At 42.5% G+C, this 25,070-nt stretch overlaps 1 protein-coding gene across 2 annotated transcripts in view; it reads right to left on the bottom strand.

The window, feature by feature from the left end:
* Positions 1-25,070, bottom strand: part of si:dkey-21p1.3 (collagen alpha-1(I) chain) — a 63,867-nt gene that overhangs the window by 14,279 nt on the left and 24,518 nt on the right. Inside the window, exons 10-46 of one of the 2 annotated variants that reach the window (XM_037535710.1) lie at positions 22,034-22,141; positions 19,185-19,238; positions 18,956-19,009; positions 18,811-18,855; positions 17,298-17,351; positions 17,167-17,211; positions 17,031-17,084; positions 16,902-16,946; positions 14,959-15,012; positions 13,820-13,864; positions 13,623-13,676; positions 13,470-13,514; positions 13,286-13,339; positions 13,020-13,127; positions 12,880-12,933; positions 12,566-12,619; positions 12,375-12,419; positions 12,241-12,294; positions 11,971-12,015; positions 10,606-10,659; positions 10,469-10,522; positions 10,256-10,312; positions 10,075-10,128; positions 9,221-9,274; positions 8,382-8,426; positions 8,106-8,150; positions 7,920-8,027; positions 7,760-7,813; positions 6,564-6,617; positions 6,360-6,413; positions 4,920-5,027; positions 4,645-4,698; positions 4,449-4,556; positions 2,430-2,483; positions 2,296-2,349; positions 1,991-2,044; positions 1,836-1,889 (exon numbers count right to left, since the gene is read on the bottom strand). In XM_037535710.1, the coding sequence (XP_037391607.1) occupies positions 1,836-1,889; positions 1,991-2,044; positions 2,296-2,349; positions 2,430-2,483; positions 4,449-4,556; positions 4,645-4,698; positions 4,920-5,027; positions 6,360-6,413; positions 6,564-6,617; positions 7,760-7,813; positions 7,920-8,027; positions 8,106-8,150; positions 8,382-8,426; positions 9,221-9,274; positions 10,075-10,128; positions 10,256-10,312; positions 10,469-10,522; positions 10,606-10,659; positions 11,971-12,015; positions 12,241-12,294; positions 12,375-12,419; positions 12,566-12,619; positions 12,880-12,933; positions 13,020-13,127; positions 13,286-13,339; positions 13,470-13,514; positions 13,623-13,676; positions 13,820-13,864; positions 14,959-15,012; positions 16,902-16,946; positions 17,031-17,084; positions 17,167-17,211; positions 17,298-17,351; positions 18,811-18,855; positions 18,956-19,009; positions 19,185-19,238; positions 22,034-22,141 (2,190 nt within the window). The remainder of the gene's footprint in view (positions 1-1,835; positions 1,890-1,990; positions 2,045-2,295; positions 2,350-2,429; positions 2,484-4,448; positions 4,557-4,644; positions 4,699-4,919; positions 5,028-6,359; positions 6,414-6,563; positions 6,618-7,759; positions 7,814-7,919; positions 8,028-8,105; positions 8,151-8,381; positions 8,427-9,220; positions 9,275-10,074; positions 10,129-10,255; positions 10,313-10,468; positions 10,523-10,605; positions 10,660-11,970; positions 12,016-12,240; positions 12,295-12,374; positions 12,420-12,565; positions 12,620-12,879; positions 12,934-13,019; positions 13,128-13,285; positions 13,340-13,469; positions 13,515-13,622; positions 13,677-13,819; positions 13,865-14,958; positions 15,013-16,901; positions 16,947-17,030; positions 17,085-17,166; positions 17,212-17,297; positions 17,352-18,810; positions 18,856-18,955; positions 19,010-19,184; positions 19,239-22,033; positions 22,142-25,070) is intronic. The other variant, XM_037535711.1, reaches the window with a different exon arrangement.

Genomic DNA, 25,070 nt, shown 5'->3' with positions numbered 1-25,070 from the left:
AACCCCCCACTAATTCTTCAGTGATATGAAGCTGAAGTCAGAGATTCTCCAGCTTCTCGTTCGAATTTTCCTGTTCCACCTTAAATGGTGCAGCAGTTACATTCCGGTGCTTCAGGCGTCAGAACTGTTGGACTATTTAAGGTGGAACGGGAAATGAGACACTAGCACCCTATTAAACTAAGATAAAACAGTGGTCATCGTAAGTTTTTAACAGAGAAAATTCTCACATTTGTGGGTTTCTTTGGTTTCTTGCTCTCCATCTTGCCAGCTTTTCTTTTTTTCTCATATCTCTCCATTTGGAGTCTCTGAAAAACCTCCGTTTGGAGGGTCATGTAGCCCCGACACTTCACCCCACCCCTCTATCTCAACAAGAATTGGGACACCCCACCCCTAGATGTGAACATGCGAAACAGAGGGCTAAGGGCTCAGTGGTAGGGCTCAAATGGGATTGAGCCCAAATGGACATTGTCAGGCCAAAGAAACTTACTGAGTCAGAACTGTTCACAGTGGTGGTGATAGGAACCAGACGTCCACCTCTAAAAGCTCCTCACAGAAAGCTCCTACATGAAACGGATATGAATATGCTGTCTGAAGCTGCCTACAGCATGTATAGTAAATAAAACTATTTTTAATATATTTATTCATGGCGTAGAGGTACATGCAGGGTGTTGTTATTTTGGATTCATCACAGTTTCACCATCATCAACATTCCATATAAACTCAGAAGACTTGTGTAGGTTCTCTGGTGGTTCTGGATGGTAAATAAAATGTCTGTGTTGTGTATATCTGTGTTGTAGTCATGGCGACGCCTGGTGGCCATCACCACCACTGTAAAGACACCTGAACCATTTCACACCAAACCGCTCTGAACCTCTCTGACAAGTATCTCAAATATAATAATATCTTGTAAAAGAAATACCAAAAAGTCATAGATAATGCTGACAAACTCTGAATGAACTCTATGGATAATGCATACATGCTTTGTCTTGGTGGGAGGGAATGCGAAGCAAATCCAAAGAGTAAGACACTTCCAGTTGTATTAGACCTACATTCACTGATCAGGCGTAACGTTCTGACCACCTCCTTGTTTCTACATTCACTGTCTATCATCAGCTCCACTTACTGTATAGCTGCACTCTGTAGTTCTACAGTTACAGACTGTAGTCCATCTGTTTCTCTGATACTCTGTTACCCTGTTCTTCAGTGGTCAGGACCCCCATGGACCCTCACAGAGCAGGTACTATTTGAGTGGTGGATCATTCTCAGCACTGCAGTAACACTGACATGGTGGTGGTGTGTTAGTGTGTGTGGTGCTGGTCTGAGTGGATCAGACACAGCAGTGCTGCTGGAGTTGTTAAACACTGTGTCCACTCACTGTCCACTCTATTAGACACTCCTACCTTGTCGGTCCACCTTGTAGATGTAAAGTCAGAGACGACAGCTCATCTGCTGCTGCACAGTTTGTGTTGGTCATCCTCTAGTCCTTCATCAGTGGTCACAGGATGCTGTCGGCTGGATATTTTTGGTTGGTGGACTATTCTCAGTCCAGCAGCGACACTGCGGTGTTTAAAAACTCCAGCAGCTCTGCGCAACACCACCCCAATAGTACCTGCTCTGTGAGGGTCCTGACAACTGAAGAACAGGGCAAAAGGGAGCTAACAAAGCATCCACCTGATGAGTGTACAATTGTATCTTGAATCTTGACCAATGCACTTTTAAGTGGACCCAGTAATCCAAAAGTGGACTCTGGGACAAGCTGGGAACAAGAAAATGCATTAAATCTGCCACAGCAGCATGAATCTTTACAAGGAACCGGCACATCTGTCAGAACCTACCTTTTCACCACTTTCTCCAGGCTCTTCTTTAGTTCCTTTGTGGCCTCTAAAGCCCTGTTAGGAAAGCAAATGATTGCAAAAGTAAGATTAAAACCATTTTTGATTAACTTTAAGAAAGTAAGTGTATGTGGTTCTTTAGAGATGAAAGTGTGTACCATTGATCCTCTCTCCCCACGAGCCCCAGGCTGCCCTCTCTCTCCAGCATCTCCCTATCAGAGACATCAGCCAGTTTGGGTTAACTGCACACACTTAAAAAGGATGGTTCTTCAAGAGTTCAAAAATCGCCATGCAAAGAACCATTTAAGCATGATATGGTTCTATACGGAACTTATGGTTCTAAATAGAACTAAAGAACACTTGAAGAACCATCTACTTTAAGTGTGCATGCTACATGCTGTCTCCTGAATGGCAATGTGAAAGCACTGATAAAACGGGCTTTGATTACAAAAACAAAACTTACCTTTGGTCCAGGACGTCCAGTTTCTCCAGCAAAGCCTCTGTTTCCCGGTAAACCCTACATTACAGATGTGGTTTGTAATATGAATCGAGGAAAGATTTGAAGCCTCAAACTTACAAAAAGGCTTAAAAACTCACGCTCAGTCCTGCCGGACCTTCCGGACCAGGAGGCCCCAGAAGTCCTGGCTCTCCCTGAAAAGATATTAGTTGAAACATTTCTGTGTTTATGTGTGAAATGATGGAATAGGATGTTTTAATCAGTAAAAGCTCTGTAAGGTAATGTGGACACTGTGTATAATCAGTAGTGAATAATGTATGGTAGACAGTGTTTAATGTATGATGCACAGGCCATAATGTAAAGCAAAATTGTAGTGGTAAGTGTGTAATGTGGTGCGTATATTGGACAGCGTGCACTGTATAGTGCACACTGTGTAATGCATAGTGGACTGCAAACAGTGTGTAATGTATTCAGGACAGCATGTAAAGTATATTGGAGAGCGTGTATTGTATAGTGGGCAGCGTATAATAATAGTGCACAGTGTGTAATGTACAGTGCAAAGAGCACGATGTACTCTATATTGCCAAAAGTATTCAGTCGTCTGCCTTCACATGCCTATGAACTTGAGCGACAACCCATTCTTAATCCATAGGGTTTAATATGAAGTCAGCCCACCCTTTGCAGCTATAACAGCTTCAGCTCTTCTGGGAAGGCTTTCCACAAGGGTTAGGAGTGTTTATGGGAATTTCTGACCGTTCTTCCAGAAGCACATTTGTGAGGTCAGACACTGATGTTGGACGAGAAGGCCTGGCTCACAGTCTCCACTCTAATTCATCCCAAAGGTGTTCTATCGGGTTGAGGTCAGGACTCTGTGCAGGCCAGTCAAGTTCTTCCAAACCAAACTGGCTCATCCACGTCTTTATGGACCTGCTTTGTGCACTGGTGGTCAGTCATGTTGGAGCAGGAAGGGGCCGTCCCCAAACTGTTCCCACAAAGTTGGGAGCAGGAAATTGTCCAAAATCTCTTGGTGCTGAAGCTTTAAGAGTTCCTTTCACTGGAACTAAGGGGCCGAGCCCAACTCCTGAAAAACAACCCACACCATGATCCCCCCTCCACCAAACTTTACACTCGGCACAATGCAGTCAGACAAGCACCGTCTCCTGGCAACCACCAAATTCAGACTCCTCCATCGGATTCCCAGAGAGATGGAGAAGCGTGATTGGTCACTCCACAGAACTCGTCTCCACTGCTCTAGTGTCCAGTGGCGGCACTTTACTCCACTGCATTCCACGCTTTGCATTGCGCTTGGTGATGTAAGGCTTGGATGCAGCTGCTCGGCCATGGAAACCCATTCCATGAAGCTCTCTACGCTGTTCTTGAGCTGATCTGAAGGCCACATGAAGTTCGGAGGTCTGTAGTGATTGACTCTGCAGAAAGTTGGTGACCTCTGTGCACTATGCCCCTCAGCATCCACTGACCGCTCTGTCATTTTACGTGGCCGACCACTTCGTGGCTGAGTTGCTGTCGTTCACAATCACTTCCACTTTGTTATAATCCCACTGACAGTGGACTGTGGAATATTTAGTAGGGAGGAAATTTCACGACTGGACTTGTTGCACAGGTGGCGTCCGATCACGGTACCACGCTGGAATTCACTGAGCTCCTGAGAGCGACCCATTCTTTCACTAATGTCTGTAGAAGCAGTCTGCAGGCCTAGGGGCTCGGCTTTATACACCTGTGGCCATGGAAGTGACTAGAACACCTGAACTCAATTAATTGGATTGGTGAGTGAAAACTTTTGGAAATATTATGTATATTGGACAGTGTATGACAGCAGATTGTAAGGTTCAGAGAATAGTAGGTAATATATACAGGGGTGTACAGGGGGTAATGTATAGTGAAGAATGCATAATGTATAGAGCTTTACTACACCAATTACACAGGTAATGTATAATGTACAGTGCATGATGCATAGTGTACACAGTGGGTAATGTATAGTGAACAGTAAGTGCATTATGCATAGTGGACTGTACATGGTGTATTGTGGCCACTGCGCAAGGTATAGTGTGCATGCATAACGTATAGTGCACAGAGAGTAATATGTAGTCAACTGTTTAGTGGACAGTGTATAATGTATAGCATAAAGTGTGGTCACTCACAGTAAGTCCATTTTCACCTTTGGCACCTTTTTCTCCCCCTGCCCCGATGTTGCCCCCTGGACCATATTTTCCTGCCAGACCCGAACGGCCTCTGGTCCCAGGCTGACCCTGTACACACACACACAGATTATTGTAGGAGACAAATAAATTGGCTTCCTTATTAGAACTAATGTGGGTGTGAAGGTTTAAAACTCACTTTTTCTCCAGGAGGTCCAGGGTGTCCTTTCTGTCCGGGAGAGCCACTCTGTCCCTAAAACACCAACACATTCACTTGTATCTCAGCTTAACTCTAACCCCAAACTTAAACCCATAAAGCCACCCCTTTTCAGATACCACTCCTCTTAAACCTAAGCCCTTGCTCTAAGACCTAAAGCTAGTTAGAAACATTCATGCACTGCAGTGAAATACTGGACAGTACTGTACAGAACTTTTGAATGTACTACTGTACTTTCTGTCGAAAGTCCTACACACTTCTTGTCCAGCAGAACCCTTTATTCCTGGAGGGCCCTTAACGCCTCTGGCTCCGCTGACTCCTTTTGGTCCATGAACACCCGGTGGTCCAGGACTTCCCTTCTCACCCTACAAAACATAGCCCAGTTTAGAAAAAGTAGTGTCAGTAATCTGTTCCTTTTTAAGGCCAAACAATGAAATAGGATTAACTGAACTAAGGCCCAATCCCATTTCACCCCTCGCCCATACCACTCAGCCCTACCCCTCTGTTTTGCGTGTTCACGTTTAGGGGTAGGGTGTCCCAATTCTTGTTGAGATAGAGGGTGAAGTGTTGGGGCTACATGGCCCTCCAAACGGAGGTTTTTCAGAGACTCCAAACAGAGAGATACGAGAAAAACAGACAAACTGGCACGATGGCTGAACAAGAGACCAAAGAAACAAACAAATATAATAATTTTCTGTTTTTTTCTTAGTGTAATGCTGTTTAATGTTGTGTATTAAGGTTGTTTTCTTCGTCAAAGGCATAAAAATCACTAATACACTCACCGGCCACTTTATTAGGTACAGTACAGGTTCAGTTGCATGTTAACACAAACAGCTAATCAGCCAATCACACGGCCACAACTCAGTGCATTTAGGTGTGTAGAGGTGGTCAAGACAACTTGCTGAAGTGCAGACCGAGCATCAGAACGGGGAAGAAAGGGGATTTAAGTGGCTTTGAACGTGGCGTGGTTGTTGGTGCCAGACGGGCTGGTCTGAGTATTTCAGAAACTGCTGATCTACTGGGATTTTCACACACAACCATCTCTAGGGTTTACAGAGAACGGTCCGAAAAAGAGGAAACATCCAGTGAGCGGTCAGTTGTGTGGACGAAAATGCCTTGTTGATGTGAGAGGTCAGAGGAGAACGGGCAGACTGGTTCCAGATGATAGAAAGACAACAGGAACTCAAATAACCAACCAAAATCTCTGAGGAACGTTTCCAACACCTTGTTGAAAGTGTGCCATGAAGAATTAAGACAGTTCTGAAGGTAAAAGGGGGTCCAACCTACCTAATAAAGTACCTAATAAAGTGGCCAGCTAGCTAACTTTCCCGTTCCACCTTAAATAGTCCAGCGTTTCTGATGTCTGAAGAGCAAGAATGTAACTGCTGCACCATTTAAGGTGGAACGGGGAAATTCGAACAAGAATCTGGAGAATCTCTGACTTTAGCTTCACATCACTGAAGAATTAGGGGGGGTGATAATAAATAACTGCCCCCCTCTTTGAAGGCGTTTGATCCCTAAATGTAACTAAAGCCCAGCAGTGAGGAGCTGAACTTTCCCCTCCTCTGCTGTCCCTGCAGACGGGCAGGGTTTAAGAAGCTATTTTTTTTTTTTTGAGGGTCACATCTTAGTAACTGAGTTACAGTTCCAAGGGGTTAAGATGACACTGGAAAACAAATCAAATAATGAAAACTTACAGACAGTCCTTTAAGTCCTGCAGGCCCAACCGGTCCATTCTCTCCCATTCTGCCCTAAAATAACATGACTCTGAACATCAGTGGAAGTAAGGAAACTCTTAATTTCATGCCCCAATTAAGGCTAAGTCCTTTCTAATATTATATATGAGCACGGGAACATTGCACAACTTCACCAATGGTATCAACACAGTATAAATAATCTACCTCCTCACCATCGACACCAGCAACTCCCCTCAATCCAGCAACCCCTTTAAACCCCTGCATAAAATGAAAACACAGTAACACTTTCTATGAATGTCGCATTTTTAAGCATCTATAAAACACATTTTTTTCCCTCCGCCACCCCCCCCCCTCCCCTTATTACTGCTATTACAAATTTCTCCATGTAGAGGGAGGACAAAAAACTGCAAACATACAAACAAACAAACAAAAGTTACAAGTGGAAATAAAGGGAAAAAAAGAAGAAACATGTACAACATTTAAAACATAAAAAAGAAAACAGAAATTATAATATTTGTACCCTCAGAGAATGAATTAAGCTGTAGCTATTTATAGTACCTGTCATATATATTTGTGTGTGTGTGTGTGTGTGTGTGTGTGTGTGTGTGTGCGTGTGTGCGTGTGTGCGTTAGTACGTGACTAGGAACATTCGGGTCTATAAACACATTTATAACATGTAATGCATTCATAAGGCATTATAAACATGGTCATAAATCTTTATAAAAATGAATTACACTGAATTACACTTTATAATGGCGTTAATTATACATTATGAATTGCTAACATAATGCGTTACGAGTAGTGTTAATAACAAGTTATTATGTCAGTGCCAAATACGTCCCAGCTTGGAGAGCGTGAAGATAAATATAAAGTTTATTTACTATATTTTACTTCTCACCACTGGTGCTGTTAGAGCGGCATTTTCGAGATATGCAGTGTTAAGTGAGTGCCACATTAACAGTGGTGCACATTGACTTTCCCACATTGGGTGAAACTCTGACGGCAGCTCTAGTTTAAACTCTGACATCTGAAGCCTGTAATGAGCTTTATTGTGTTTTAGTGTTTCAGTAAATCCTTCAGTAAATACTTCACTCTTAACCCTGGAGGAGGCTTTAGTCCAGAACGCTTCACTTTACTTAGAGCAGACTAATACAGCTTATGAGCTCTTATAACGTGTTATGAACAGTCATTATAATGCATTATGTTAACAATTAATAATGCATAATAAGCATGGCTATAACATGTAATGCATTTTTATAAATGTTTATAGCCATGTTTATTATGCTTATGAATGCATTTTAACGTTATGAATGTGTTTGTGAATTTATCATGTAGGACCATAACATGGGGAAGACACCTAAGGCAGGTGAACAGAGCCAAATGAGATATGATTAACTGACCTTGTCACCTTTGTCTCCTTGAAGTCCAGTAGCTCCTGATGGTCCATCCTTACCCTGAATGAGGAAATGAAAGATATAATGACATAAGCACTGATGCAATGACAGGACGTTTTCCCAGATCTATGAATCACAGGAAATCAAATTAATAAATAAACCGCACAGGGTAACCGTGCACCCCCATGGGCCCTGCTGACCCTTGGGGCCCTGGGTCTCCTGGTGGCCCCTGACTTCCAGTCTCACCCCATGGACCTATGTTTCCTTCTATACCCTGTGAAACAGTGTAAACATTAACATGGATTGGAACATAATCGAATAATTAAGAGTAGAGTGTTCAATGAATTCTTACAGGTGGTCCTCGGTAACCATTCTGTCCCAAAACGCCTCTGGGCCCCTGCGGAGAGCAAATGTCACTGTTACAGAGATGAATACCTATTAAATCAATTAATTCTGTCCTGGTGGGCACAGTTTACTGTATCATGTATGAAAAGCTCTAGGGTGAAACAGCTGTGTTTTAATTTAATCAGCGCAGATTTTGGTAAAAATCTGATTCCTTCTAGGTGGAAATATATATGAGCAATAAACAATTTTGATGAACTAGAACTAAATTAAATTCAGAACTTACTGGATGACCAGGTTTCCCTTTAGGACCTTCTGGGCCTTGAATACCCTGCAGGAACATGTGAGGTATGGAACACATATGAAGACACAGATAAATGGTTAAATACACAGTATGTAATGAAGAATAGCTGCATGAGCTAGGGCTGTCAAAGTTAACAATAATAATGCATTATGACACATTCACATTGAGTGTATATCAGATATACATCATACAGTATATACAGTCATTGGCTGTATATCTGTTATACACCAATCAGGCATAACATTATGGCCACTTGCACTCTGTAGTTCTACAGTTACAGACTGTAGTCCATCTGATTCTCTGATACTCTGTTACCCTGTTCTTCAGTGGTCAGGACCCCCATGGACCCTCACAGAGCAGGTACTATTTAGGGGTTTGGGTCATTCTCAGCACTGCAGTAGCACTGATCTGCTGGTGGTGTGTTAGTGTGTGTTGTGCTGGTATGAGTGGATCAGACAGAGCAGCGCTTGATCCACTTGATTTTCACTTTAAGATTTATGTGAACCCTGTTACTCATATGACAGCCCTGGTAAGACACAAATTCATAAGTGAGATCTAAAATATGTGTATTGTGCTAATGCATTCCCTCAGGCCAGGATGGCCAGCTCCAGTAGGACCACAGTCCAGCTCACATTTCCCTGCAAAAATGCATCTGATTAAACTCCATTAGTGTGTGCCAACCAGATGTTTAAGACAGCAACATACTGAACTCTGACCCACAAAGACTAGATATTCTGTGAAAAAATAAGGTTAATGAACTTCTCAACATGAAGTATCATAATATCTCCAGAAAAAAGTAGGAAAAACTATGCACTGCTAACCTTCTGTCCTGGGCTGCCAGGAAGCCCCTTTGTTCCTTCTCTGCCTTTGATGCCCTGAGGAAAACACGTTTGCCCACATGTCAGCTTTAACCTAAAGCTACTAAGGAGTACATTTTGACCTTAAACATGTGCTGCAACACAAGAGTGCAGAAAACTAGTTGCAAATCAAGCAGCAAGCTGATGTTTTGCTGAAAAAGGATTCAACAGTTTGGGCCCAAACATCTGGATTACTTTTAAAAATGATTTTATATAAGTTTGTAGTATAGAAATTTCCTATACTATTGTATCTCACGTTTGGAAATCCTAAGCTACTCAGTTGAGGTCGACTCATATTTATGAACTGATGCAAAAAAAAAACCCTCTCTCTTACAAGTGAAACTTCTTTTTATAATGTGAATAAATGTAAGTAAACTTATACTACCAGTTACAACTACATATGAAGGAAGCATTACATTCAGTCTTCAGTAAAACAAGCTAAAGGTAACGATGGAAGCTTAGAATATACGTTACCATTTGTCTAAAAAGTTATGACAGTATGTAGGATAGTTTGGCAAGTTATGATGGTTTTGTAACACTCTTTTTCTATCCAGAGGTATGTTATGTTATGAGTTTGGACATGTTATTCTAGAACAGCTAATGTCCTAAGTAAGATCCTAACTGACATTTTAATATTTGACAGATGAGTACAGATGTTTCTGTTATAAGGCCCAGATAATCGCAATATTCAGGAACAAGCACCAGATATGTCAAATCATGGCTGGAGCAAAACTACAAGAGGCAAGTCTCTAGAAAGAGATTCAGGCACAGCTGACAATATTAAAGTACTTTAACATTGTTTTTATGGCAATATTTACCTTTACTCCAGGCATTCCAGGTTCACCAGTAAGTCCCCTAATTCCAGGATCCCCCTAAAAATAAATAGTTGGCACTTTTCATGCATAATATTTTCAAATCCAGCATCATATTAGTGAAATTCAGCTTTGTTAAGAATTACATTGGTATTCATAAAAGGATAATGGTGAATAAAATCCTCACTCTTTTTCCCACAGGACCCTGGGCACCAGGATCACCAGGCTTTCCATGTAAACCCTGCTTGGACAAACAGACAAAAGGTGTGGCATATAAACCTAGAACATTGTAGAATTAATTAAGCACAATCCTCAATCATTACGGCCTGATATTTTATTGTGAATGTCTCATGAAAAAGAAATTGTCAACTTTTCTACACGAACAATGTCTGTTATTTACTTTTGCACCTGAAGGACCAGCTTCTCCATTGGGTCCTGGTGGTCCTGTTGGTCCCTGAAAAGCAGTGGAACTTTACTTAGCTTCTACAGTACGATGCCCTTATTCACCAGAGAATCTTCAATATGTAGCTTACTTACAGGGGCTCCATGAATGCCGTCCAGCCCTCGACTGCCTGGAAAACCTAGTAGGCCCTAAATAAAGATAAATATAAAATTAGATCTTTTAAGCTGGCTTAGCCTCATGTCTCTGTGACAGGGGATGCACCACACCTCCAAAAAAAAAAAAAAAACAACAACAAAAAAAGCGGCTGGCTGAGTGACGAAATGCAATTAGGCCACTGACTAAAATTGCCTTTCATGTCATGCTAAGAACTTTACTAGTTACATGCACTCAAGTACACGTACTTCACTAAAATACTAATGGATTTTTACTCTCGCTGATGTGGACTGAATGAAGAATAAGGGTTTCCGGTGTGATGGATCAGTCCTTAGTCATTTTTGAGAGTCGATTGTTGACATGTTTCTCAACCCCTCTTCATAGCCTCATAACTCCAGATGTGAGTCACGTATGATCTCATAAAAAGATTGAGCAAATGTTTGAACTGTACCTCTGTGCTGTATTTCTGCATGTACAAGCATTGAATTTGATGTGTGGGTGAGCTCATGGACCCCAGAGAGTTAAGGGTCAGGATGAGCCTGTTCCATGAGAACTGGGTTTGGATTAGATTGTCCTTGTCTTTTGAATACTGGGTTAAGGTTTTTGATGATCTTTCTGTTGGAGGACTGGGTTAGAGGTTGGGGTATCTCTGCTATTTGAGAACTAGGCTTGTTCTTGTACCTGGGTTAGAAATGATAATGAGTCTTCTGATGGGGGGTAGGTTAGGGACTGGGATGTCCCTACGGTTGAAGGGCTGGATTAGGAGTTGTACTGTCCCTGTTGTTTAAGGAGTGAATTAGGTGGTTGTGCAGTCTTGCAAGCCAGACTTTTCTCAAGCATAAATGACAGTTCAACTTGTGCCAAAGGTATTGGATAGTGCTTCATCACTAAAGAGAGTACAATTCCACTGCTCCACAGCCCAATGCTAGGGAAGTTTATATTCCTGTGGTCAGTGTTTCACATTAGTGATCTTAGCATCCTATTACATCAGGGGTTAAAATGTGCTTGCTGAAAAACTGGAAAGGAGGTTAGCAAGTCACTATTATTAGATGACCAGTTTTGGTTACACTGTCCCTTTTCTTGGAGGACTGGATTGGGGGGTTAGCACATCTCTACTGTTGAATGACTGGTTTAGGCTTAGGATGTCCCTTCTGTTGGATGTGGGGGTTAGGGTTTATGATGTCCCTGCTACTGAAAGACTGGGATAGGGGTTACAATGTCCCCCTGCTATAAGACTGAAATGGAGGTTAAGATGTTCCTATTACTGGAAGACTGGTTTGGGAAGATTCGGCAATGAAAAAACAAAACAAAACAAAAAACAAATCATAAAAGGGACAGTACTATACCTTAAGGCCTTTAGATCCAGCTACTCCTGGGAGCCCCAGACTACCCTGCAAACCCAAACTAGAACATTTTAGACAAATCCAGAAATGTCACATCCTTGAACAAATATCATTAATTGTACTGAAGCAGAATAATCATATAATAATGAGGTTCAAACTTCCTTAGGAGCATTGGAGTAATTAATTTAATGTTAAAATATGCCACATCAAGCATTTCAAGCTCTCTAAAATGCTTTTATCAACAAAATTAGATAGTCTTATGTACACTGGAACCTTAATACCAGGATCTCCTTCGGGTCCTCGCTCTCCTGGTTTTCCCATTTGCCCCTAGAATGAGCATGAGAACCATTACTAGAAATATAAATTATCTTGATATCTTGACTTTTTCATTGCAAATGTCATCTTACCAAAGGTCCTGGAAAACCAGAGAATCCACTCTGTCCAGTGCGACCCTTTTAAATTAAAGAAAAAGTAAAAGACATTATCAATATTTTACAACAAGCTATGCAGTTTCTATGTCTTGTCTAATATTATTTTAAGGGATACCTCCAAATACAGTCTGTTGAAACATTAGCAAACAAGTTTTCTTCATGTGTACCTTGTCACCTTTAGGTCCAGGAACTCCAGGTATCCCAAGAGGGCCTCGATCTCCCTGAAGACAGTGGCGTTAATGTTATTGAAAACATTTTCTACACATTTGTATGTGAATAGAAAGCTTTCTCTAGAGCAGTGGTTCTCAACTACAGTCCTGGGGACCCACTGTCAAGCATAGTCTTAACTATTCCCTGCCCAAAACACCTCTAATCATTGATCATCACATTTTCATGACCTGGATCTGGTGTGTGAGCCAGGGAAATGTTTCAACTATCTAGCACAGTGTTGTGAACCCATGCCCTAGAGCACTTTTATTACCTTTAGTCCATCCTTGCCTTGTTTCCCCTGCTCTCCGGTGCTTCCTTCCAAGCCCTAAAGAAATACATGCAATTACAGTGGCTTTTAGGAGGCTCATTTAAAGAAAGTGACAAACTAAAGAATGGGAAAGCCAAGCTAACCTGAGGTCCTGGTGGCCCAGCAGGTCCAATTGGGCCGTTTTCTCCTTGAACACCAGAATGACCCCCTCGACCTCTAAATCCACGTTTACCAGGAGGACCAAGAGGACCCTTGTAAAACACAGCGACAAGCCTCCAATGATGACATCTAGATTCTTTCAGAACTACCCAGGCAGTAATCTTACTTTCCATGTTGCTTTGTATCTTGAAAAAGTAATTTTAGGTGTAAGGTTTAGAATGATTCTTCAGAAATAGCCTCAAAAACTCACTTTATCTCCTTTGGGACCAGGTTCACCTTTCTCGCCTTGTTGTGCTTTAATACCCTAAACAAAATAGATGCAGGAGCACAGGAACAGAAAGACAGCATAATTGTTCTAATATGAAACATTTTTCTATAAGCTAAACTAAACATGCATAAGTAAAATTTAAAGGGACTAGTTTAGGTAATCTTACTGGATCACCTGAGGGTCCAGGTTTTCCTGGCTTTCCAGTGGTACCCTAAAATAACATTCAAACCACTTTGCAAGACTGCGATTTCATAAAGATATTAAAAATACACAATCAATATGTAAACCCCTCTTGAGAAGCAACACAGTAAAGACTTACTGCAGGTCCTGGTAGACCAGGCTCCCCTATTTCCCCTTCAATTCCACTTTCTCCCTGTTAAAATGAAATACAACAAGTCTTCTGTTCATCATCTGAATGGTTTGATTCAGGACAATGGTTCTGACAACAGTAGAGCTCATTTTTGACAAATCTGCTGTAGCTATACTTTAGAATCAGTATCAAGCAAAAACACATACATCATCTCCTTTGGGACCTGGTGGCCCATCTTTCCCTGGTTTCCCCTAAAAGAAACAGACAAACAAAAATCAAGAAGTTAATATTTAACTTCTCTACCCACTGATACACCCCAATCAGGCATAACATTACGAGCACCTCCTTGTTTCTACACTCAGTGTCCACTTTATCAGCTCCACTTACTGTATAGCTGGTCTCTGTAGTTCTACAGTTACAGACTGTAGTCCATCTGTTTCTCTGATACTCTGTTACCCTGTTCTTCAGTGGTCAGGACCCCCATGGACCCTCACAGAGCAGGTACTATTTGGGTGGTGGTTCATTCCCAGCACTGTAGTGACACTGACGTGGTGGTGGAGGAGGTGTGTGTTGTGCTGGTATGAGTGGATCAGACAGCAGTGCTGCTGGAGTTTTTAAACACTGTGTCCACTCACTGTCCACTCACTGTCCACTCTATTAGACACTCCTACCTCGTCGGTCCACCTTGTAGATGTAAAGTCAGAGACGACAGCTCATCTGCTACTGCACAGTTTGTGTTGGTCATCCTCTAGTCCTTCATCAGTGGTCACAGGACGCTGCCCACAGGACGCTGCCCACAGGACGCTGTTGGCAGGATATTTTTGGTTGGTGGATGATTTTCAGTCCAGCAATGACACTGTGACCAGCGCAACACACACTAACACACCACCACCACGTCAGTGTTACTGCAGTGCTGAGAATGATCCACCACCCAAACAGTACCTGCTTTGTGAGGGTCCATGGGGGGTCCTGACCACTGAAGAACAGGGTAACAGAGTATCAGAGAAACAGATGGACTACAGTCTGTAACTGTAGAACTACAGAGTGCAGCTATACAGTAAGTGGAGCTGATAAAGTGGCCAATAAGCATAGAAACAAGGAGGTGCTCATAATGTTTTGCCTTATCGGTGTAGTTAACATAAACCAATACTGTCAACCTGAGTGTTTACCAAGTAGTAAAGGATGATTACTTAGAGAGCTTTTCTCCTAACCCTCAATAATCAGCTACTTCATTATCTTTCTAGACATACACAACCAGACTCAAAACATATAGTCCAGGGTGACAGAGTTAATTAAAATGGTTAAAACTAGAACTTACTCTGCTGTCAAGGAATATATAAAATACCTGCAGGCCACGATCTCCAGGAAAGCCAGCAATGCCGTCAGGACCTGGTTCCCCCTGTAACACACCAGAGCATTTAAACTTTACAGCAGGTATTAAATGCAACTTTAATCAGGGCATATTTATACCTGGTCATCCAAACATCTGCACATTTGCATTAGGTATTAAAAGGCATCTTCAAAGTTCAATCAGTAGTTTTTACTTTATGGCCATGGGGTAATTATTTGAGATTGTGCCCAGATGCATGAGTGCTATACCTGAGAAGACCATACCCAATGAGCTTAGAAGCATAAAAAGGTGTGATGGCAGAACAACTGGATGTTTGAGCTGGAGGTGGCGCAGTAAGGAAAGGAATAGAATATCAAAGGTTTGTGAAGGATGTGATGATAAGGGATTTGAGGGCATTGGCCTTTTTGAAAATCTGGGTGCCTACTGAGTTGCCACAGTAAACGAGGTGAGGATGCCTTTTCCTCTGCTGAGCTTTCTTGATGATGAAGCTGATGTTGCTGTCCTAATTTAGGTACCTAGTGATTGTTGTGCCCGGAAACTTGCAGGACTCTATTGTCACCACAGTTCTGTCCAGGATGGTGAGTGCTGGCAGGGTTGGAGGGACTGTTTTCACTGTATTCAGCACCAGGTTGTTTAGGCTGCTCCAGAGGACCTCCTGGTCAACCTCCCATCTGTAAGCAGACTCCTCACCATCACGGATGAGATCAATGACTGTAGTGTCATCTGCTTACCTCATGATTTTGACTGAGAGGATCCATGGAGCTACAGTCGTTCATGTAGCTTGGTTAAATTGTGCGGCAATACATTCAATACATTCAAAATTTGCTATGTTAAGTAAACTAACAGCCCAAAATGAGGTGAGTTAAATTTCTCTGCTTCTGAACATTCTGGGGTTTGGACACAGACCGGCCAAAGGTATAGAAAGGCGGAAGCACTCAGAGGCATTCAAGAAGTGTAGAAGCTAGAGGTCTTAAGATTGGGGGTGTCGAGCCTACACTAAGACTGCTGAGGTCAGATAGCTGGGTGAATCTGGATGAGGTTGCAGTAGCCAGAGTAACAAGAAGAATAACGACAGCCCTCAGCCTGGGTGTCTGTGGTTGTGGAGCTGAGTGGTATGTGATGACAAAGCTTTTGAATAAATATTACCTTAATCAGTTTTCAGATTAGATATTGTAATCAATAACCAAACAGGCAGTTCTGGATAACAGAGAATATTAATTCTGTCACAAAGGGCCCAGCCTTAGTCTGTCTGCATAGGAGGGTTTAGACACTGGAAAGCCCCTGGGTTGACAGACAGGCCTGTGTGTACCTACTAACCCAGTTAAGAAAGTGGCAAGTTGACCTTCAAAGGTAGAGTAGACTGTTAAAAACTGGTTGAAACCAGTTTTTAGGAGTGAGCTCATAATGCGATGCCCAAATTGATGGACGAAGAGATGCACCTATTAGAGAATGACCTAATACCACAATTTGAGAAATAAGGCATCAAACTACCCCAGATAAATGGTATAAACCGTTGTTTGGAACACTGTATTTGTGCAGCTCAGCCACCTGATGCTGAAATAAAGAAGAAGCCTTTTCCCCTCTTTCCAAAAACTCAGCATCTGAAGACGCTTTCCTTTTTGAGAACATCTTTTGAGAACTTAGACTTAAAACAATTGTTAGTGTAAGTTTGTAGCCAGTATTAAAAGACGTCTTTTTTATTAATGATATTATATTAGAGGCCTGGGCGTGAAGGGAATAGCTTTTGGTCCCAACAGTAACAAGGTTGAAACTAACATTAAATCACGTAACACATCGATACAGATCACAGATAAACCTTAACACTGTGTAATGCACAGAAGTCACAGGCCCTGAGATAGTACTTCATAATTAGGAAACATTATGACAAGATGACAGCTAATCATGTCCCAACAACATCGTCTGTTTGTGATGTTCACCTGTTTGCCAGCTGGTCCTTTCATTCCACTCTCACCAGGCTGCCCCTGTAGAGAGAAAAAGCTTTACTGCCATAACTTACAGTAAGAAATAGTAATATATGAGTAGGAATAATCTTTGAGAGCTCTTACTGGGGGTCCTTTGATGCCAGTCACTCCTTTTGCCCCTCTAGGTCCTGCACGCCCCTGTAAGCCCAGTTCAAATGTTAAACTCCCTTAATGTATAGCAAAATAGAAACATGATTCCATCTGTGTGTTTGTGACATACTGTTGGACCTGGAGGTCCTGCAAACCCCGGCCCTCCTGGCTCTCCCTGAGGAACACATCAGCTTTTATTGGAGAAATGAAAAACTGTTTCAATCACTATGTTTTTAGAGAGACCGTTAAAAGGTAACATACAGGAAAACCAGGTGGTCCCATAAACCCTCGCTGTCCTCTAGGTCCAAGCGGTCCCTACATGAATGCAAAAATTCTTTTAGCTAAAGAAAGATTGAATAAAATCTTGATATCTTTACCTTCAAACACTGTTGTCTGTAGGTAGACAGTTCTTCAGCTACTCAGCTACTTAAAGATGCTCCTATTCCTGGCACAGGCACTCAATGGCACATATGAAGCTTGTATAAACTCCACAGAATTCACTGATCAATAGACTGAGATGCTTTGAAGCAGATGCACACAAGTTTACCATGGAGCAGTGGAACTGCATTCTGTGGAGTGATGGAGCTCCATCCAATACTTTTGGGATGAGTTGTGTTACGGATCCAAAATTAATCATTCAACATCGGTACCTGACCTCACGTAATTCAAATTCTCATGGCAATGTTCCAGCATCTAATATCAAGAGTAGAGGTTTTTACTTCTGGGATCAAACTCCCTATTAATACTGGATGAGCAGGTGTCTATAAACTTTTGGCCCCCCTTTAACCCTGTTCTTCAGTGGTCAGGACCCCACGGACCCTCACAGAGCAGGTACTATTTGGGTGGTGGGTCATTCTCAGCACTGCAGTAACACTGACGTGGTGGTGGTGTGTTAGTGTGTGTTGTGCTGGTCTGAGTGAGTTTTACACACCTCAGTGTCACTGGACTGGACTAAGAATAGTCCACCAACCAAAAACATCCAACCGGCAGCGTCCTGTGGGCAGCGTCCTGTGGGCAGCGTCCTGTGGGCAGCATCCTGTGGGCAGCATCCTGTGGGCAGCGTCCTGTGACCACTGATGAAGGACTAGAGGATGACCAACACAAACTGTGCAGCAGCAGATGAGCTGTCGTCTCTGACTTTACATCTACAAGGTGGACCGACAAGGTAGGAGTGTCTAATAGAGTGGACAGTGAGTGGACACAGTGTTTAAAAACTCCAGCAGCACTGCTGTGTCTGATCCACTCTGACCAGCACAACACACAGTAACGCACCACCACCACGTCATTGTTACTGCTGTGCTGAGAATGATCCACCACCCAAATAGTACCTGCTCTGTGAGGGTCCATGGGGGTCCTGACCACTGAAGAACAGGGTAACAGAGTATCAGAGAAACAGATGGACTACAGTCAGTTTTAACCACAAAAGGCAGTTGTAGCAAGACCAAGAAGCACTGACTAAGGAAAAGGAGTCAAGGATGCTCCTGCTTGACTGGAATGAAAACCTGCAGCTACACTGGCACATTGAAAACAAGACTGGACACCCCCGATTTAACAGTCTACCTTATCAAACATAACTGATTAAACTCATCAGCTAATTAGCAAGACCTTTGTGAGCTAAATTCAGAGTGTATAAACAGAGAGAATCTAATCTCTACAGAGCTGTGACCTGCCAGGAACCGAGTCTGACACCTACCATAAAGCATATTACAGGGTGCAGAACAAGTGTGATAATCTCATGTAAAAGAACATATAAGTGCTGTCAACAGACACATACAATAAATCCAGTCATTCCAATCAGGCCAACATGTCCTTTGTTTCCCTACAAGAAAAAAACAAAACAAAAACAAGCATTAAGTCAGAAACAAATTGCAACAGAGCTTATTTACGGTTACAGTGAACATGAATAAGATTAAGGCTACCTTCTCTCCTTTCCTGCCTTTGACTCCTTGAGGTCCTGCTTCTCCAGCATAACCCTGAGAGCAATAGACACCTCTTTGAAGAATTTTGTATAGCACAGCTTTTTGATCTTCTTTCAGAAGGAAAGCCCCCAAAACACACACCTTAGGCCTCAATTACATGCACACAAAGAGCCATAATACTGTCTGTTCTCCTAACTCTGATTCATAAAGAAGCCCTGGTCTTTCTTACCCACTCACCCAGCTCCCCTTTGCTGCCCTGCTCTCCTCTGTATCCCTGTGGGCCCTGTAGGAATGCGTACATAGACAGAAATGTGAAGACAGTTGCGCCCAGAGATCTCAGAGTTTTGCATTTTAGTTACATCTAAGCCTTTCTTATTCTCATGTGTGTAAAAATGAAGCCCATTTAAAAATCAGTGTATTTTGTTATAGCTATATGATCATCAATCAGAATGTATTTATTCCTTTGAGGAATCCAAAAATATTATTTTCATTGTGTGAAGACAATTTTTATCACCAATATCCAGTGAGCGCAACAGTGGCTGCACAAATATATACAGTCACTGAGTGTATGGACAGAAGTACTATATGGACAGAAGTATTGGGGCACCTACACATTACACTTATAGGAGCTTTTATGACATCACATTCTAAGTCCATAGGCATTAATATGGAGTTGGTCCCCCTTTGCAGCTCTGACAGCTTTCATTCTTCTGAGAAGCTTCTACAAGATGCCGGAGAGTGTCTGTGGGAATTCCTGCTCATTCACCCAGAAGAGCATTTGTGAGGTAAGCCTTTTATGTTGGACCAGAGAGCCCAGCTCACAATCTCCATTCTACTTCATCCCAAAGGTGTTGGATGGGGTTGAGGTCAGGGCTCTGTGAGAGTCAGTCAAGTTCTTCCACACCAAACTCACCCAGTCATGCCTTTATGGAGTTGCTTTGTGCATTGGTGCTCAGTCATGCTGGAACCTGAAAGGCTCTTCCACAAACTGTTCCCACAAAGTTGGAAGCATAGAATTGTCCAAAATGTCTTGGTGCTGATCCATTAAAAGTTCCTTTCACTGGAACTAAGGGTTCTAGGCCAAGCCCTGAAAAACGACCTCATATCATTATCCCTCCTCCACCAAACTTTACAGCTGGTACACTGCAGTCAGGCAGGTAACGTTCTCCTGGCAATCGCCAAACGCAGACTTGTTCATCAGACTGACAGTTAGAGAATAGGTTCCACAGAATAGGTTTCCACTGCTCCAGAGTCCAGTGGTAGCGCTTTATACCACTCCATCTGACACTTGGCAGTGCACATTTTGATGAAGTGCCAGTGTTTGTCTATTGAGACTTTAAGGCTATGTGTTTAATTTTATCCACCGGGTAGTAATGGGTGTGGTTGAAACACCTGAACTCAATAATTAGAAGGGGTGCCCCAATACTTTTGTCCATATAGTGTATATCATATGTAACACATATACAGTCAATTCCTGATTGACTGTGGATTGTAGACTCTTACTCATATTCATACAGCTCATGGATTCTTGCTATAATGAAGATTTCAAGGGGAACTGGCTTTATACCAAGGTGCCGGTTTTGTTAGTTGGCTGCTTATTGATTTATCTATTATTTTCCCATGAGCATAGTATGCCAAAGCTGCTAAAGATACACTATATTTCCAAAAGTATTCACTTTTATTCACCCATCCAAACCATTGACTTCAGGTGTTCCAGTCACTTCCATGGCCACAGGTGTATAAAGCCGAGCCCCTAGGCCTGCAGACTGCTTCTACAGACATTAGTGAAAGAATGGGTCGCTCTCAGGAGCTCAGTGAATTCCAGCGTGGTACCGTGATCGGACGCCACCTGTGCAGCAAGTCCAGTCGTGAAATTTCCTCACTACTAAATATTCCACAGTCCACTGTCAGTGGGATTATAACAAAGTGGAAGGGATTGGGAACGACAGCAACTCAGCCACGAAGTGGTCGGCCACGTAAAATGACAGAGCGGTCAGCGGATGCTGAGGGGCATAGTGCGCAGAGGTCACCGACTTTCTGCAGAGTCAATCACTACAGACCTCCAAACTTCATGTGGCCTTCAGATCAGCTCAAGAACAGCGTAGAGAGCTTCATGGAATGGGTTTCCATGGCCGAGGAGCTGCATCCAAGCCTTATATCACCGAATGCAATGCAAAGTGTGGAATGCATCATGCATCACACTTTTCCGTCTGGCAATCCGATGGATGAGTCTGGGTTTAGCGGTTACCAGGAGACGGTACTTGGCTGACTGCATTGTGCCGAGTGTAAAGTTTGGTGGAGGGGGGATCATGGTGTGGGGTTGTTTTTCAGCAGTTGGGCTCGGCCCCTTAGTTCCAGTGAAAGGAACTCTTAAAGCTTCAGCACCAAGAGATTTTGGACAATTTCATGCTCCCATCTTTGTGGGAACAGTTTGGGGACGGCCCCTTCCTGTTCCAACGTGACTGCACACCAGTGCACAAAGCAGGTCCATAAAGACATGGATGAGCCAGTTTGGTGTAGAAGAACTTGACTGGCCTGCACAGAGTCCTGACCTCAACCCCATAGAACCCCTTTGGGATGAATTAGAGTGGAGACTGTGAGCCAGGCCTTCTCGTCCAACATCAGTGTCTGACCTCACAAATGCGCTTCTGGAAGAACGGCCAAAAAAATTCCATAAACACTCCTAACCCTTGTGGAAAGCCTTCACAGAAGAGCTGAAGCTGTTATAGCTGCAAAGGGTGAGCGGACATCATATTAAACCCTATGGATTAAGAATTTGATGTCACTCAATTTCATATTCGTGTGAAGGGAGACGACCGAATACTTTTGTCAATATTGTGTATCACTTTAAAAATCATTTACAAACTGTATTTAAAAAGAGCACAACAATCACAGACATCATACAGCACACTGAGGCTTGGCTTTAGCTTGCACTTCTACAGAAGTGGAAAGGTCAAACTGTGTTTGTAAAAATGTGTTTACAGTGTCAAACAAATTAATAAACATGTTAACAGAATTTTTAAAGTGGCTGACAGTTTTAGCAAAAATCAGATGGTGTGTCAGGTAAAGTGGACATACATCTTCCCCTTTGGGTCCTGGCTGGCCCATTTCACCGTTCTGCCCTGGGGTACCATCTTGTCCTGGTCTCCCTGGTGGACCGGGTAACCCTGCAGGACCTACTCTCCCCTACACAGACAGGCAGAAAACACAGGAAATGAAGGCTACTCCAGTCAAGATTAAGGCTCATTTATGCTCAACGTTAAATACGGATATGGATGGAGCCTTCCGTCTGTACTCTGCATTCATTTTGTCTATATTTGTTCATGTTCTTTAAAAGCTTACGGATACAAACGGAACGGAGCAGAACCACCGGAAGCCGTGGGGACAGTGTAGCCAATAGTACATAATACAAATTTCCTTCATCGGTAATATAAGTGAAACACGTCACAAAGTATTTACTGGCCTCACAGACACTACAGTGTACAGCACTGCCTCGTAGTTGGTACAGAGCCAGTGTATTATTTACACCAACTCTGGTTGGTACAATATTACAATGTAATGTTTGTTGTTGTCAGAAACTTTTTACTCTGGACTGCCCCCTAGTGGACGTATTGCGTGACATTCAAATGTGAAGGATACATGGACGTATGCAGTGATGGTTACACCATTTGAAACAGACGTGTTCTTTTTTGTACATAACAGGAGAGACTGCACATCCGGGAGTCGAATTCTGATACTAGGGAGCTGGACTTTTGACTAATAACCTGCTCTAACCTTTCAACTACATGTGGTTATCAACTGCTAAGTTCAGGGGTGCACAGCTCCAGTCCTGTTTGGTGATTTAGCTACTTGCTCCAACACACCTGATTACATTTATCTGTTAATTGCCAGGTTAAGTGGGTACATTTGAGGTGGTAAACCTCCAAACTGTGCTGGACACCAGCCCTCCAGAACCGGAGTTGTGCACCTCTAGCTAAGTAGAGTCAGGTGAAACAATAAATTGTGCTGGACTAAAGCCCACCAAGAGTGGAGCTGGACAGTCCTGCTCAAAATCATCAGTTTACTATAATACCCTTCATGATACTGTCTCTCCCATTCAAAGGTTTTCCTACTGAAGGCGCCTGCTGTGGTTTTCAGTTCTGGTTCTGGAGTACCACTGCCCTGCATGTTCTAGTGTTACTTACACACCGAGCTCAACTCTGGAAGGGCTTATTAATTAGTTGGATCACGTGAGCTCGGAGCAGAGAGGAAGCTGTGAAACGTGAAGCACAGTGGTACAGGACCAGAACTGAGAATTACTGCCACAGAAGAACCACTTAAGGTTCCCTTCTTTAAAGAACCATTCCAAAAACCGAGAACTATAAAATTCAGCCTTCCTGATGATTACCTGGATACCCTGCATATTGACTGACTGCTATAAGAAATGAAGTGCTCTATAATTTAGTAGCCTATTTCTGCACTGTCTACAGTGTCTATATTAAAAATGATGGTTCTTCAAGGACTCTTAAGGAACAAAAATGGTTCTATATAAAACTATGAACACTCAAAGAAGCTTTTGCCTGATTAAAGGGTTCTTTGCTTTATGTCTTCCCAGATTGATAGAAAACGTGCCTGAAAGCGCTACAGATGGTTCTATGCAGAACCTTTTTGAAAAATTATTCTATTGAAGAACTGGCATCGTAATAATAGAAGCACTCTTTTGGTTGCTCTACAGAACCATCTACAGCACATTCTCCATCAGTCTGAAGAACTATTCAAGATGCAAAGAAACTTTCATATTTCTTTGAGTGTTCATGGTTCTGTATAAAACCATTTCTTTTACTAAAGAACCCTTGAAGAACCATCTTTTTGAAGAGTGTTGTGTAAAAAAAAGTCCAAAATACGCTGAGCATTATTATGGAGCCTTGCTTGTCCCATCCCGTACAAATAAAAATAATGCTTAATAAGGCATGGGAACAAGATAATTAAGATGTGGCCATGACTTAGTAAGTTGTTGGAAAAAGATTATGCCTTATTAAGCTGTGGTTAAGGTTTCATTATTTCATTCCCACACCTTACTAAGTAGTGGCCACACATTAGGACCTTGTTCCTACACCTTACCAAGTCATGGCCACCACTTCATTATCTCATTACCAAGCCTTACTAAGATGTGGCCACACATTAGGGCTTTGTTTCTACACCTTACTAAGTCATGGCCATTACTTAATTATCTCATTACCACGCCTTACTAAGTCGTGGCCACACAATATTTTAATTTATATGGGATGTCACCAGCAGTGCTCCATTAGTTCTGCCTTAAGCACAAAGTCATTCAAAGGCGCTCCAGTTTCAGTGCAGATTCCAGTGGATTCTGGTTTTAAAACCTTGCCTCCTCTTTCACACCATGTAGCTATCCTTCAAACAGCCCCTCCAACCAACAGAGCAACAGGTTGTACTCCATCTAACACAACCTGGCCAAAGGACAAATCAATAAGCACAAAGACATTGGTGCAAGAGACAAAAAGACAAAATCATTCACATTCAATGGCATGCGCAACACAATCAGTGTGATTCAATGATTCATGCTTTGTGAATTGCTATTTTCTATGGCTATTGATTATCTGACAGTCTGTAGATGAGAAACATGCTGGAAAGAGACACTGTGGAGCCTGATAGCAGCTCCTAAAGCACCAGGGAAATTGCCAAAAAACTTCTGATTGAATAGATTAACCTGGTTAGCCCTGTCCAAGCTCCCTGTAATCATCAGGTCCTATCTTTTTGTCTTAAGATCACAGCTAGCAAAATTTGTCATATTCTTGTTTTGTTCTGGCCCAATATATGGCTGGGTCCTCAACCCAGATCTGGCCCACACATTGTAAAGTGAGAAGAATTAAAGGTTATGGCCTAAATCTGACCCCAATCTGGTCCAACTACATCAGTGGTCCACAGCATTCACACCAGAATTGTCACACAAATGTAGACACGAGACAAAACAGGATAAAGCTGTCCAGGACCTGGACCTATTCTGGCCCACATGCCTAACCTCTACCTGGCAGTCAACCAACACACACATAGGAAAGCCAGAATCGGCCCAAAACCGTCTGCTGTCTGGGATTTGACAGGCCAAGAAAGGATT

Source organism: Pygocentrus nattereri, chromosome 28, assembly GCF_015220715.1.
Source record: "Pygocentrus nattereri isolate fPygNat1 chromosome 28, fPygNat1.pri, whole genome shotgun sequence".
Classification (NCBI taxonomy): Eukaryota; Metazoa; Chordata; class Actinopteri; order Characiformes; family Serrasalmidae; genus Pygocentrus; species Pygocentrus nattereri.
This window is presented reverse-complemented; position numbering and strand designations above follow the sequence as displayed.